Genomic DNA, 16361 nt, shown 5'->3' with positions numbered 1-16361 from the left:
TAAAGGAACAGATCACATCTGAAACTCTAAAAGAGAAAGGAATCTGAAAAGCAGCATTTAGCTAAATTTGCTTTAATCTCATTGCTATAGGAGAAACAACTCTGATAATAAAGAAAACTTAATTTGTCTTGCCTTCCTCTCTGTCCCAGATCTCTCTCTATTTCTTGTTTTCGGTATCACGCTGTTGTGTGTATCTACTGATCATGGATTTTCCTTCACAACCCCTCCTCAATCTTTCATTCAATCTCTCTCTCAGTTAAATATTAATTACACAGTGAGTGTCCTGCAGGCAGGGTGCAGTGGTACAATGGAGAGGAGCTAGACTCTGTGAGCGAACTGATAATGAGAAGGTGGAGGGGGTTTGTCTCTCCCTCCATCTGCCTACAGGGCCCGTACGCCTCACCTCCCCCCTTTCCATTAACATTAATGAGCTTGGCCCGCTTGGAATTCTGGGTATCGTAGTTGCCATGCAATGGCTCCTGCCCAAGTCGGCCCTGCTTTTGCTGATCAAGCAGTTTGGTCATTTTTGATCTGTAGCAGTAATAGCATGTTAGTGTGTGAGGTCTAGTCAATTTACAGTATAATCAATGCAGAGCTGTGCATAGTGATTGGATTTAAATGGACTAACTGGCTGTTCTGTATGTATTTCCATGCTGAAAAACAGGAGAGGGGTATCACAACCTCCATCTTTCACCAGTTGAGTTTACATCACTTTGTCTTTCTCAATTCATTGCCTGTCTTTCTTCACTTACGGTTCACCTCTCCATGTCTCGTTCTTCTTTTGCATTACTATTACTACTGCCATTTTTAAAACCCCTAACCATGACAGCACAAATCGTGCAGCTTGTTGAGTAAATGGTGCTGTTGCTTTACTAAGCAATCTAAATTATGATATTTGCCTGGTGCACAATAAAAACACACAAAACACATTGAAAGAAGGACCTGAGACATAACTTGCATCCCAAATATCACAGAGACCAGGGATCAGCCTCTTTTGACCAGTAAAAAAGTCTAGAGCAACCACCTGGCAATCTCCCATAGCATTGTGGAATTGAGATTTCCATGGAACATCACCACAATAGCTATCCTCACTACTTCTTGTGTCCAAATGAACTCTTTTTAAAGTCCCCATGAAATAAAAAAAAGTGATCAAATTAAAAGAAATTAATAAATACAAATAAAACTATGCTAAAATGTAACAAAAATAACCATGGTCTTAATATGTTTGGTGGACATGGTACAATGGCAATACCCGACGCTTGAATAAATGACGCTTTTGTCAATGCGTATACATCCAACGCACATGGCACCCTTTAGCGTCAATATAACACGCACAGAGTATGGGTAGGTTTAGGTCAGGGGTAGGGTTAGGGTTAGACCAATAGGAGGCGTCTTCTGGCCCATATATATATCTGCGTCTATTGACGCTAAAGGGTGCCATGTGCGTCGGATGTTGACGCATTGGCAAAAGCGTGAGTATATGACGCCTTGGGATGAGAACGGGCTGCAATACCATGCTACTAGATATGGTACAATGGAAATACTATGATTTTTGGACAAGTATCAAAGTATCATGGTATTACTTTGGGATACCATAACACTGTGGTACAAACTACTGTAGTGCTGTTACGAGAGATTAGCTTTGGTATCTTTCAGTAGGATTTTCAGCGACACAATTATTGAAAGGAAACTCCTAATTGGTGTTAGCGGCAAGCAGAAAGGTTAGGAGTTCAATCCTAAGGTGCTGGGAAAGGTGTGAGATCCAGGAACAGCTGAGATAATGAGATGGCAGCCCAGCAGAAAATAAACATCGTATATAATAATAATAATAATAATAATAATTCATTACATTTATATAGCGCTTTTTCTCAACACTCAAAGCGCTTCACAGGGGAATCTCCTCAACCACCACCAGTGTGCAGCATCCACGTGGATGATGCGACGGCAGCCATAGTGCGCCAGAACGCTCACCACACACCAGCTTACTGGTGGAGAGGAGACAGTGATGAAGCCAATTGGTATGTATGGGGATGATTAGGAGGCCATGATGGAGAGAGGCCACTGGGCAAATTTGGCCAGGATGCCGGGGTTACACCCCTACTCTTTCGAAAGACATCCTGGGATTTTTAATGACCACAGAGAGTCAGGACCTCGGTTTAACGTCTCATCCGAAGGACGGTGCTCTTTGACAGTATAGTATCCCCATTACTATACTGGGGCATTAGGACCCACACAGACCACAGGGTGAGCACCCCCTGCTGGCCTCACTAACACCTCTTCCAGCAGCAACCTGGCCTTCTCAGAAGGTCTCCCATCCAGGTACTAACCAGGCTCAGCCCTGCTTAGCTTCAGTGGGCAACCAGTCTTGGGCTACAGGGTGATATGGCTGCTGCATATCAATGGTTGAATGGAAGAACGCAATCACGAACACCTCAAGTGTCTGGGCCTTTGGGAACGTTCTGTTCTGGAGCAAAGACCAGTTGTTCATCTCTGTTTCCAGCTGAAAGAGCTGTTTTTTTTTGCCATTAGAGTGAACATTCAGGGCAGAAACTCATTTTAACTCAGACACCATTAAACTTTCATACTGTGGCAGAGAAGAGAGGCATCCTATAAATGGAGGGAAGGGAGGATGTGCACCCAATCAAACTAGTACAAATATACCGCAGAATCATCGTCATTTGGTGGAAACTAGTCAAATTTGACACATACCAAGATAGACAGATTGATTAACAAAAAATATGAATAAGACTATAGAAGGTAAAATTAATAAATAAATAAATAAATAAATAAATACATAATTTTGTATTTTTTTTATAAACAGTTATGGCCGTGTTGTATTGCCACTCAAGGCCATAACGAGAGTTTGAAAATTAGAAAGGTCTGGGGTGGGGTGTTAAAAAAACATATACAATAAAACCAACAAATGTATTTTGTCAGAATCTTTTTGCTACTCTCTGTCTCTGTTCTGTCTGTTTTGGGGGAAGGAAATAGTTAAATTAAACCTTATTTATCACATAACACTTTGAAAAGACTTTATTTTAGGCTTAGTTGTGTATTATTCATTCAACAATACTTATATGGATATTACTATGGATAATAATAAGAACTTTATCTGTGCTCTAACAGTATGACTTTGTGAAAGGTTAACAACAAAACTGAAGAAAAGAGCCTTTTTCATTGCCAGTGTTTCCATATTTAGCATTTTTCACAGTTGTTCTACAGATGTGTATATTTGTGTAATTTGTTTTATAGCATTGATACTGTTTCTTACAGATAAAATAATGAAGATCATTGTGTTACTCTTTTCAAGCCCTATTCACTCTGTCAGCATCTTGCAGTGACATATCTACACTGAATTATCCATGCATTCACTCATTGGAGTTTTAAACTGCTAACTAAGTCATTAGTGCATTGAGAACTTTACAGAGTTTTGGACCTCGATGACCTCGCGACCATGTTGCTACTTGATTTTTAATGTAAAAAAAATCTATGTGGGAAACAAAAACCGCTTTTATCAGTTCAATTTCTGAACAAATGACTCTTATCAGCCAGTTCTTTTTAGTGAACCAGAATCATATTGCATGACCAGTCTTATCAAAATCCCAAACAAATAGCAACATCTATGATCAGATTATTTTTTGAAAAGCAAGTTTGTTATATTGTATATTATGTTATATTGTATATAAGGCTTTCACGACTTAAAGGTACACTATGTAACTTTTTTTTCCAAAATAACAACATTTAAATGATGAGTCAATACATCATCAATTCTTCTTTTGTCTTACCCTTATTCAGTAAGCCTATTGTAACTGTTTATAGTTTAGACCTGTCGGGTGGTTTTCATGGGAAATTGTGTAAATGCGTCACTCGTCTGTGCGTGTCTCGTCATATCCGTAAATAAAGAAAAGTTGCGCAGGCTACTTTGACGCGTGTATAGTGTGGGAGGTTGTAACAACGAGTAAGGAAGGTTGACATGTAGAATACAAATCTCCAACCTCCAGGGAATCACTCGTTTTAAACAAATGGTGAACAGAGGAGAGTCCGCTGGCAAAAAGAACAAGACAGGGCTCGTAATAAAACAAGAATCAACATTGGATTGGCTTTTTGGAGATATCGAAAACTGAAGGATTTTAAATGTTGTCAAAGCAAAACGGAGATGGTATTTTTATTACTCGACAGATGGGTAAGGTATTTTATTGAACAGATAACTTACCATATAGCTCTCGAACTTGATTGTAAATCATTATCTATTGTGAAGGGTCATTTCATCCGCACAGTCACGCAGAGGCCAACCAAAACAATGTTCTTCTGCAAAATGCATGCAGTTTTGTTTTTTAACTGCTAGAGGGCCAAAATTTGCATTATGTACTTTTTAATCATTATAGTTAATGACTGGTTATTTATAAGTCATTGTGTAAAGATACACATTATCTTTCCAGAATTTTTAAAAATAATGCAATTCAAATGAATACGTTACATGCAACATTTGGCAGCAAACTGCAGGGATCAGCATTTTCCCAAATGTTTCATCCTCAAAAGTACTAAAAGAATTAAGGAATCAGAATTGTTTACTTCCTCACAATTCCCACCCATTATACCGTGTGCATGTGTCACAGACAAAGAGGCTGTTTCAGTATTTGTGTGCACATATTTTATACAGTGTGTGTGTAAATGAGAATGTGTGTTTTGAAGGCTTGGCCACACCTAACCTTCCCTTACACAGAGCTTGAGGAGATGAAGAACAGTTTACAGCGCCATCTAGAGGCAGCAGAGATCACTACACAGCAATTAAATGCAGAATCTAATATCTTAATGACTGTAAATAAGAGCAGGCACAGGAAGGACATTAATTTGCACCAAATCAGCACATTCCAAAAGTACTCATTAGATTAATTTCTTATTACATCTCCAAATGGTGCATTTAGTTAATGAATACAGGGATTTTGCCTAATTAAGCATGAAATAACCATATTCAGCAAGTTGTCAGGAGGAAGCCTCAAAGAACAGACAGATTGAAGCACTATAGATAGATAATTCTTTCCAGCTCTTAATATTAAGGATGAGAGATTTGCCTAGTTTAAATACACTTTACCAAGTGACTTCTTGCTATAAGAGAAAGGAAAAAAAAGCCTTACTTCCACGTATTCTCGTTGGTTGTCGGTGGTGTCCAGCTGTCTGTGAAAAGAAAAAAAGAAGAAAACGATTCATATTATATATTGCACAATATAGTTAACCAGCTGGTCATATTTGTAAAATAAACCTCCAAAATAAAACTCCAAAGCAAAGCTGACAGCAGATTCTCATAGTATTATGCACAGTTACTTTCATAAAGAAATTGAAACGAAAAACGAAAAATATTGAAAGCCACCTCAAGGTCAAACAAAAAACAAATTTAGGGAGAGAATGAGACTTGTAATGAGACTGATGTCATCAAAAAGCTATTTTTTTACTCTTCCCGTTTCGTTTTCACGTGTTTTCACGTCAGAAGATGCTTAGTAAAGCTCACAGAGGAACTTGACCTTTTTTTAACATCCAAAGGAAGTGAAAAGGGTGTTCCTTCACGTTCCTCCTTCTGCACGCCACATCAATGACATGATGAAATGAGGAATTGCAGAGAGAGCATTTGACCACAGTAATTGGAAGATTACTTTATTAAAATGACATATGATTGAATCATTCTTTTACTTTTTGTACAGACAAATCTGTTTTTTTCAGACCAATTAAAATACGTTCAAAATGGGAAAAGCATTATTATTTTTAATAATAATGTGTTTTTTATTGTGTGGAGTATTTAGCATGAAAAAGGAATATATTACTGATTTCCATATTTCTATATTATTATACCAAAATATACTGTATCAACATAGATATGTTGTGATTTATTTTCTTGTTGAATGTTCAAACATTTCAGAAATTGACTTTAATAATCCCTGAGGAATTTTCATTGGTATAAAAGTGTAATAACTAGCCCCAGTTTTTATACATACAGTACATGACAAAAGGAGCTTTTGGTAAAGAAGAACCACAAATCACCACAAATCTTGTGAGAGAAACAAACTTATGGGAAGAGTGATGTTTGATAAATCTGCAACTGCATATTCACTGTCAAATCATGGCAACAAATGACTCTCAGTGTGGGAAAAGTTTCATAAACGCAGAAGTCTGTAGAAGCCGCTGCCAAACACACTGGAAAAACATTGATTTAATACACAGTCAATCAAAGAATTGTAAAACAGAAGTTTCAACACTCTCACGACCAAGATTTTATGAGGTGACAAATTGAATTTAGACTATGCAAATGATCTTCGTTTAGTGAAAGATGATCGATACTGTTTTATCAGAGGTTGTCCTGGTAAAGTGATGCTGGTGAAGCTCTTAAAACATTGCATACAAACACAGGAAGACTGTTTCCTGAAGACATTTCTCACATCCTCCAGCCGTGCTGGCTGACCTCACATCATTATTCTCTTTCAGCCATAATCTCAAATGACAGGGAAAATATCTTGCTCGCAAACAACAAACCAGGTGTCGTTTATAATGAGCTATGACCAAGTGGGTCTAATTGGGCCTGTATTAAAACAAGACAAGGTACCATAATAATACTGTGTTATCATTATTATTTTTTTTGCCATATAATGTCTCAGTTCAATTCAGTAATACTTTATTAATCCCCAAGGGGAAATTATTTGTCATAATTGCCCACATAATAAACAACAATAAAGATTATAAAAGCATTTGTGTTATTTGGATATGTTATAATGAACATATTCATTAAATCTAATGTTCCAGTGAACAAGGAAATAAATAACGAGAATGTTACACATTAATTTGAAAACAGATTAAACAGATAATGTAGCACAGCAACTAAATATTAATGTTAATGATTTAAAAACTAACTAAAAACTCAACTAAAAACTAACTCAAAGTAACAAAGCATTATAATTTGATATTACAACTATGGACACTTTTGTAAAGGCAATGTTGCATTCAAAGTATATAGTTATATTTAGTGAACTAATTATTTTTTTCAAGTTCACTATTTACTCAATACTTCTATCATATATAAAGCTACAAAATAACATTCAATTATTTAGCCACAACTGTCAAAAGTTAAATAAATTAAATTACAGATAGATTATAATAAGTGTTATGTTTTTGTAGAAGCAGTATATTCCTATTTTAGAGGAAACTACAATTACCATGTTGAATTTTACAACATGCTGACAATGATAAACTCACCTTAGATCCTTGTGCAACTTCATACTCTAACACATGAAAAGACAACGACAACACCAAAAACCTTTTCTAAAAAAAAAAGACCCAATGAGGCGTTTCCTAATTTAAAATTGTAAATTCAATTTCCCAGTCTGACTACAGTCTGTCAAGTCCTTGTGGAAGCTGAGAGGAATGAACAACAACTTTCCTGTGAATCCCTGTTCATCCTGTTGCTCTCTGCTGCCCTCTAATGTGAATTTATGAGGGTCACTGTTGAAACGGTGGGTGCTTTTCAATACTCAAATTGATGCTTCCTCGTTTCCTCGCTCCTCCATCCTCCAGCCCATGACCCGTAAACCCATTGATGTCAGCCATCTTGAAGGACATCTCAATTCTCTAACTGCACCATGAATTCAATAAATTTCAGGTACTTTGAACACAGCTCATGACAATTTGTTGGACCCCATTAACATCCAAAGTATTTTTTAAAGTCAATCGGGTCTATCGAGTGTTTGGTTACCCATACTCTTTAGAACATCTGAGCAGAGCACGGTGAGCAGATCTCGGAAATCACGGTAATGTTTTTTTTTCTCAGCCTCTATCTCATGAGATCATCTCAAGCGTGACATCAATCCTGATGTACATGTACAATGAGCCAGAACCGTTTCACAAAGGAACGAGGATATATTGTATCTCAAAACCACGCTGTCACGGTATGTGGTCGGACACGAGGATTACTCTTCTCTGACATTACAGTACAGCTTCCTGATTTATCTGTGAAGAGTTGAAGGAATGAATGAAGCATTTATGGCACTTTATTATCTAGCCTACACCCAAAGCACTTTGCAATCATGGATAATGCGACGGCAGCCATGGTGCGCTGAACTCACCCCAGCTACAGGTGGAGAGGAGAGAGATCGAGCCCATTCAGTGGATGGGAATTATTAGGATGCCATGATTGATATGGGTCAATGGAGGGAATTTAGCACCCTTTCTGTAATATATCACCGCAATGTCTTAATTTATGATACGTTATCAGTTCATTTGAAACTTGATTGATTTGATTTGATTACTTTCACCTTAACTTTTGCCGCTACATCGCAATATCTTTGATATTACTTCTGTCTGGACAACGCATTCTCATCCAAAGGCGTCATACGACGCTTTTGCCAAAGCGTAGACATCCAACGCACATGGCACACTTTAGTGTCAATATAACACGCACAGAGTATGGGTAGGTTTAGTTCTGGGGTAGGGTTAGGGTTAGACCACTAGGAGGCGCCTTCTGCCCCATACAGTATATCTGCGTCTCATATTGACGCTAAAGGGTGCCATGTTTGTTGGATGTCTACGCTTTGGCAAAAGCGTCGTATATGAAGCCTTGGGATGAGAACGGGCTGGTCAGGACCACTATCGTCAAATACGATTGACAATTTTGGCGGGTATGGTTCTGTTCTGGGCAAGAACTCCCTTCGCATCCAAGCAGCCTCGGGTATCAGGATAACGTGGAGGGGTGAGGTGTCTAAGACCCAACATCTAGCTACTGGGGTGCCTCAGGGCTCAGTGCTTGGACAAGTTCTCTTCTTCATCTTTTGTTTTGTTATGTGTCGCGCCATTCGCTTCTGGTTTGTGTAGCAGATGTGTAGCAAGGTTGTGAAATTTTCAACATAAACGAAAAACTAAAATGAAACAAAACTAACAACAGTTACTGAAAAACTAACTGAAATAAAATTATAATTAGAAAAAATAATTAATTAATATGTTATCGTAATTAATAACCTCTCATCCTGTACCGGAAAATCAAGTTTTTCCATTGGACTGCATCACTGCGCTACTTTATTTTTCAATGTAAACACAAGCTTGATGTGGACATGTGACTGCAGCCTTCCTTTAAGAAGGCGAAATGGCCAAATAAGTTTTTTCATCACGTCTAGACTCTAGACCATATGCAAATACAGCTCAGCTGTAGGCCTAATTCCAGGTAAGATAACCATCTTATGTGAAACTTAATAGAAAACCAGATACCACACATATTAGACAGGATACCACACTGAGCAGAAAACAAAAAAATGTCAAAAAAACCCACAAAGATATTTGTCAGAGAAAAAGTAAACTAAATGTCTGGTCTGAATAGAACACATGATTATGAGTATAACTATGAGTATATGAAATTAAAATATACAACAAGTAAAAAGCCTTTACCATTTAATCTAACCAATACAAAATAATAATCATACGCATATATATTTTTTTCTTATACACCACATGTTTAACAAGATTCCATCTTTATTATGAATGAGTATAAATGAATAATTTTTACTTTTATACTTTAAAGTTTGGTATTTGTTTGGTTCTTTGTTCAATCTCAAACTGTGTGTACAAGAGTTAAATGTAAACTGCAAACTTTTCTGAAATTAAATGTCTTTAACTGGAAGGATTCTGTTAACTCTGCTTAAGTATAATAAACTAAAACTGAAACTAAATTAAATATAAATGTGTTCACAAAGTTAAAAAAAACTAAACTAAAACTAACAACCTAAACTGAAATTTATTGGAATTTTAAAATATTATATTAAAATAAAATAAAAATAATTAAAAAATGCACAATTATAATAACCTTGATGTGTAGAGAGGCAGTGAACACCACTTGGATGTGTAAACTGACATTTTACACCAATGCAACTAAGATCAACAGTGAAAACAACTAGAGACACAGTGTAATTAGCTTTTTTCTTGTTCTTGTTTTCCATTGAAAAAATAATCTGATGAAGAGCCATTGGGCTTGAAACATCACCTACGGTTAGACCATGAAATAAATATTTTTCTATTTTTGGAGCTGTGGTGTGCAAACTTTTCCTTCCTTTTTTTTTTTTTACACATTTATTTTGTGGTTTTTGAACGTAGCTAAAGTCCCCAATCATTTATCCCTTAAAACTCACCTTTGATCACCAAAATGACATATTTAAATTCGTAATGCCTCAAAATAGCTTGAATGTAACTAACCCTTGCCTGATTTATTATACGTGGTTCAATGAATATGCAAATGAGCCCCGCCTCCAACTCGCTCACAACAGCTCAAATATCCACTCGTTGACGATCACACTATTTAAAAAAAAATACTCAGCAACGGTGTTGACTTGAATTTACACTTGGTTTGCTTTAAAACATATTAAAAACACCAAGTGGACATATAAACAACCTTAAAAACTCATTTTTTCACCACAGGGGGACTTTAAAGGTATACAACAAACAAATATCACATTGAGAAATCAAGTAATGTATCTGATTTTTACCTGCTAGGGCCCATCTTTTCCTGTGTACAGTCTGATTCTATATCAGGATCCTCTCTAACTGCTGTCTTCTGCTCTGTATGGCTGCTCATCTTCACCTGGAGCTCCTCAGCACCCTTCACAGAGGTATCTTCTCTAAGTTTTTTCTTGGGCAGCATTGGCTGGACGTTTGACTCTTTGCTCAAACGTAGATCTGGTGAAGGCTCTCGATGGACCTTCGGTGGATCGACATGTACCTTGGAGTCGACTACAGGCTCCTTATGTTCCTCTTCCAGCTTTGTTGAGTGTCCATCCACAGTTGGTGGAGTTGGAAGGTCACGATTCTGGATGCTACTATCTCTAGTCCCAGCAGTTAACTTCTCCTCCATAATGGGGTTTTCCAGGACCTCCAGGCCCTGAAGTACGCTAAGAAGGGGTGAATCAAACACATGGTCTTGTGAAGGTGTCAAGCTTTGACTCCGACTGAGGTTGTTCTTCTCCTTGGACTTGCTCTTCTTCAAGATTTTGTCCTTCTTCGGGTGACGTGGCATGGTGCCCATGTGCGTGTACATTTCACTGGAGCTGGCGTAGCTCTGGCTCCGTGGACTCATGCCCATATCGTCAGCGGCCAGCTCTTTGACGGATCTGTCTTCCTTCTGGGCATCTGATTTACGCCGGAGGTTGGTGAGGCTACCAAACCACTTGAAGCCTGAGAAGGGAGAAAACATGTTGTCTATGCTGTAACTCTTCAGTTTTCTAAGTGTCTTGAATGGTCAAAAAGTAAAAGGTTTATAGGACTGTGGACCCTATAGGGTCCCTGCCATTCCGAAAGTTCTTTCAATGTGAGAAAGAAACATGTAGCCTCTTAAGTAAATATACAAGACCTGACCTTGTCTGTGGGAAAAAAACATTCATTGGTCCCTTTAGTCTCCAAGTCTAAATTGACTCTCATAAGTGAAGCCAGAATATTTCTCTGTCATGGTTGCAGAACAGTGATAATGGTGAACGGGGGAGGAAATTAAGATACTATACAAACAGGAAGGCTATAGTCTTAAAATAAAGCACTATCGTATTTTGCTTCTAACATGATCTTCAGTGTCAGGGCCTGCCCTTCAATTTCTCTCTGTCATTGATGGAATGTCGACTCATTTATCTTAATAATTATAGCTCTCGGGGGAGCGTCAGAGTTTAGCCCTGTTCTGGTTTTGTTTCTTGTCAAGTGGTCTGGTCCAGACTGAGTATATTAATCATCATGTAGACTTAAATCAGCAACACATGAGACTATTAAAAGTGATGTAGTTCTTAATGTATTTCTGGGTATTGTACTGTGCAAAAGTATAACTGATATTAAGGAAGAAACAAGGTTTGTGGGCTGAGACTGTTACTTTTTACATTCACAATAATCAATCATAGGTCCAGTTCATTTAAAATACAGTAATTGGACACTTTTCACATTTCTGTGCTTCTTCATAGTTGGGTAAACTTCTATAGTGGTGAACAGGGGATTACAGCAAATGCAATTTTGTATTCCCATTTGCTCTAAGAAAATAAAATAAAATGTGATAGAGTGTACATGACTTTTCAAAAGAGGAAATAAAGAGAGAGATATCAAGTTGGTCAGAAGTGAGAAAGATATCAATCTCTCCCTCAGCCGATGTGGGTTTTTTTCCCCCCCTACTGACAAGGAAAATAAAACACAATGTATTGAGTTATAAATGTGCATTAAATTTTGTAAAAAATGAAAATATTTTAAACGATTCTAGCTTTGCAATGCTGATAACTGTGGAAACGCATCATCTGTGAAAGGGTCCATAGATTTCTAAAAATTCTGTTTTCTTGCTTAATATTTCCCAGCTGGCATTCGACTGACATTAAATGTTTAAATGTTGTTGAAATAATGTCAGTTTATGAAAAAACATGAATTCAACATCAAAACAATTTGAACACCAAATAGTTGAAGTGGTGTTGTTAACTCACTATGGATTCAACATAAAAATATTAAACATTTTTGAGTTGTACACTATACAACCTCAAAATTCAACGGTTATCCAACACTGGCACCTGCGTTGATTCAACAGTGACTCGACGTTAAAATGGCAGCTGCATAAAAGAATAAATATTGAAATATCTACTTTACTGTTCATTCATGTGTCCATAATTTTTTTAAATGTAACATATACACATTTTCACATATAAAGAGGAGCTTTAAAACCACACTGGAGTACATAGTCAGCCTATGAAATAAAAATAGATTTGAATCAAAAGGTTACCTTATTTACTCAGGAAAATAGGTGTTTTTCATAAAGTTCTGGTAATAATTTCATTGTACTGTTTATTTTTCAATTTAAATGTTCAAAAGTTTAATGGACATTCCATTTTGACAAATTTTAGTAAGACAAAACCTACAGTAAAATGTTTTCAATGATCTTTTACTGGCAATACATATACTGGCGCAATACAATACATAATACTGGTGTATACGAACATATACAGTATTTAATTATTTTACACTCTAAAAAATGCTGGGTTTTTTTAACCCAATTTTGGGTAAAATATGGACAAACCCAGCTATTGGGTTAAAAATGTAATTTAAAAATGTAACCCAATGACTGGGTTTGTCCATATTTTACCCAAAATTGGGTTAAAACAACCCAGCATTTTTTAGAGTGTAAAAAGCTTTTGCTGTTCCTGAATGAAAACCGCTCTATAAAAGAAAAGTTGCTGCCTTAAACTTTTAAGTATAATCAACCTGGATGTTTAAATCATTTAAACTTAAATTAAATTAAACTGACTTTAAAGCTACAATATGTAAGTTTGTCATCACTAGGGGTCACTAACCTCTTATAATAACAAAGGCGTAGGGTTGGCTTTATGCACAGCTGCACTACTTCCTGAACTTAAGCCAGCTCTTTGTTTCCTGTCTGCCATTATTGGACAAATTGATTGATTCAGGTGTGTCTGACCTCAGTAGTCATGGCAACAATAATCAGGCACACCTGAATTAATCAAGTTTGCCCAATAATGGCAGATAGGAAACAAGGGGCTGGCTGAAGTTCAGGAAGTAGTGCAGCTGTGCATAAAGCCAATTATGGACTAGTCGTCATGCCGAAGGCTCTAATAATGTTTATGGATGAGTGAATACCATGACTGTGATATGAAGCAGGTTGCTATTGCTAGAAACAGACATCAGCGCCACATGCAAGTCCGCGGATATAAAGGAATAAGGACATTTCATACTGAACCCGCAAGTGCTACTAACACTGCAGGTTTAACACAGCTATTGAGCCCTGACTCATGTCAGTTCGCTATGGATCAACGCTGGCAGCGAGACGAGAGATGGCAAACAAACGGCTGGTTTGAATCTCCCGGTTTACCATTACTACTGAACCCTGGTAAGTTACAGACGGACCGTCAAACAAGTTTTTCGCTGGTTATTGTTCCGAGAATGTTTGCTTTTCCATCGTTTCTGTGGAGCGTGTTGAGTTTGGATATGTATTTTGGATATTGAATCTGGCTGAATTATGACTGGCTGGGAATTCTAGTAACCTCTATGAGGAACTGTATTTGATCGTTTGAACTGAGTCACTAAATTGTCAAACAGTGATAAAGATCCTGAGCATTAATTTGAACAGTTGAACGAATCATTAAGTGTTTGAACGGAGTCATTGAACAGTGATAAAGATCCTGAGCATTTGAACTTTTGAATGAATCATTAAGAGTTTTAAAATTGAGTCACTGAATCAGTGAACAGTCAGTGTTTGAACTGTTTAAACTGAATCATTGAATGTTTGAACTGTGTAAATTGAATCAATGCTTGTTTGAACCACTGTCATAAAACTAAGATTGCACTGTTGTGTTTGCAACAAGTGTGTTATACCATTTGTGTTGTTTAAGGGTCAGTGAAAACTTGGCTGAATCAATCAGGTGTAGGATACGTACTTTTAGAAAAAGTGTTAAAGTATTTCGGGTTAAACTATTTGAACTGATGTCACAAGGACTTTGTTGAATATATTTATTAAAAAATATTTCTTTTTCAGATTGTGAATTATTTTCTAATCAAATGTGTTTGTTTAAATTGTTGTTTTTTCTTTGTGTGTGTTAAGGCAGGAGTATGAAATGATCCATGCAATGCAAATTGGTTTATTGTTATCTTTTATATTATTGCCTTTTGCTCAACAGGGTAAAAGTAACAAGCTGAATCCTCTGTAGGATTGACTTCAAGATTGAAAATTTGTATTATTTTGATGAGTTAAAAATGTGACTTTTATGTGTTGTTTTTTGTTTTTCATGACTGTGCTTTTACATTTTTTGCTCACAATTTTACACAATACATCTCTCAGTTGCAGTTGATCAATATATCCTACTTTGTACTTATTTGACCTTATAACACTCAAACTAATCTGATATAAAAGACTTAAAAATTTCATCGTGAGTTTGTTTTCTCTTGGTCGATGTTCAATTTGGCTCATATTGATCTAGTCTAAAGTACATTCATTTGCTTGGTGCAGCTGAATCCCCAAATGTCATTACGGTATTCCCATATCCCATCACTGTCTTCAGAATGGTATGATCCTGGCTTTGGCTTTACCTCACGGCACACGAGCAAAACAACAAAAAGCCTCTTAAAAATGTGTCTATGCACTAGTGCCTTCAAATACACTAACCTTCATAAGAGCAGAGCATTATACCCTTTAAGGCCATTATAAAAATCAATCATGTCAACAGTCCTGCTCCAGAACCTCCCTGATAGATTCGACAAGGACAGTGGGTCGTATATATAAGGCATTTGCTTAACTGACCAGAGACTTTCACCACAAGAACAAGCCACATGGCAAAGAGATGCTAATCTGAATGATCACATACTATGGCAGAAATCGAATGTACTCACTCAGTTTTCGTTTGATCATGGTCTCTGACTCGTGTTTTTTTCCGGGATGGAGGGCCACGAGTGCTCACTTCTGGCTCTTGTAGGTGTGTTGTGTGTGTTTGTGTGTGTGTACATATAGAAGCATGCACTTCCTGCTGATGCTGAGTAAGAAGCAGCTGCAAAAAAAGACTTCCTGTGGTTGCTGGGCGGATACATGTGATCTGTAATGCCACACTTACTCAACAGCACTAGATGTTGACATGCGAGAGCTTCTTCGGTCACTCTGTCAAAGGTGACATGACTGTATATATATTGTAACATGATTGCACTATTCTAATACCATACCTTATTATAAAGAGCCATTTTGTTTTTGTGCATGGCTTACTTCATCATATAACACTTGACCTTTGGTACAAGGTTAGTTTTACAGCTACAGTATAGTGAACTAAAAATTGTAAAGTATCTTACCATGTCAACATTTCATCCAGTGTTGTAGTCGAGACCACCTCACTCGAGTCCGAGTCGAAACAGAGACCAGAGAGAGTCTCGAGAGAGAGAGGTTAGTTCACCCAAAAATGAAAATTAAGTCATTAATTACTCACCCCCATGCTGTTCCAACCCCGTAAGACCTTCGTTCATCTTCGGAACACAAATAAAGATATTTTTGATTAAATCTGAGAGCTGGATCAGTCCTACATAGACTGCCTAAGGGACTGGCTCTTGACGGCCCATAAAGTCAAGGTGAAAAGGCTTACATATTCCATGTGCCTACAGCGGCTCAATTATAAGTTTATCAAGCGACGAGACTACTTTTTGTGTGAAAAAAAAAAACATAAATAACGACTTTACTCCACTATTCCATTACTTCCTTATGGGCGCATGCGCGAGAACTGAGCCGAGGACGTTCTCCTTCGACTTCTTACCGAGTGCTCACCGCTTAGGAGTATTACCGCCACCTACCGTATAAGATGATGTGCTGATATATAGCTGGAAGCGCAAAACTTTCTGTT

The 16361-nt window shown here is 37.2% G+C and overlaps 1 protein-coding gene across 3 annotated transcripts in view; it reads right to left on the bottom strand.

The window, feature by feature from the left end:
* Window positions 1–15506, bottom strand: part of sh2d3ca (SH2 domain containing 3Ca) — a 57231-nt gene extending 41725 nt beyond the window's left edge. For all 3 annotated transcript variants that reach the window (XM_039677932.2, XM_089126456.1, XM_089126457.1), the window contains exons 1-3: window positions 15373–15506; window positions 10509–11193; window positions 5136–5175 (exon numbers count right to left, since the gene is read on the bottom strand). In XM_039677932.2, coding sequence (XP_039533866.1) covers window positions 5136–5175; window positions 10509–11193; window positions 15373–15391 — 744 coding nt within the window. In that variant the 5' untranslated portion in view covers window positions 15392–15506. The remainder of the gene's footprint in view (window positions 1–5135; window positions 5176–10508; window positions 11194–15372) is intronic.
* Window positions 15507–16361: the final 855 nt, after the last annotated feature.

The sequence above is a fragment of the Pimephales promelas genome, chromosome 23 (assembly GCF_988280905.1).
Source record: "Pimephales promelas chromosome 23, fPimPro1.hap1.1, whole genome shotgun sequence".
Lineage (NCBI taxonomy): Eukaryota > Metazoa > Chordata > Actinopteri > Cypriniformes > Leuciscidae > Pimephales > Pimephales promelas.
The sequence above is the reverse complement of the archived record's forward strand: the minus strand, read 5'-3'. Positions and strand labels throughout refer to the sequence as shown.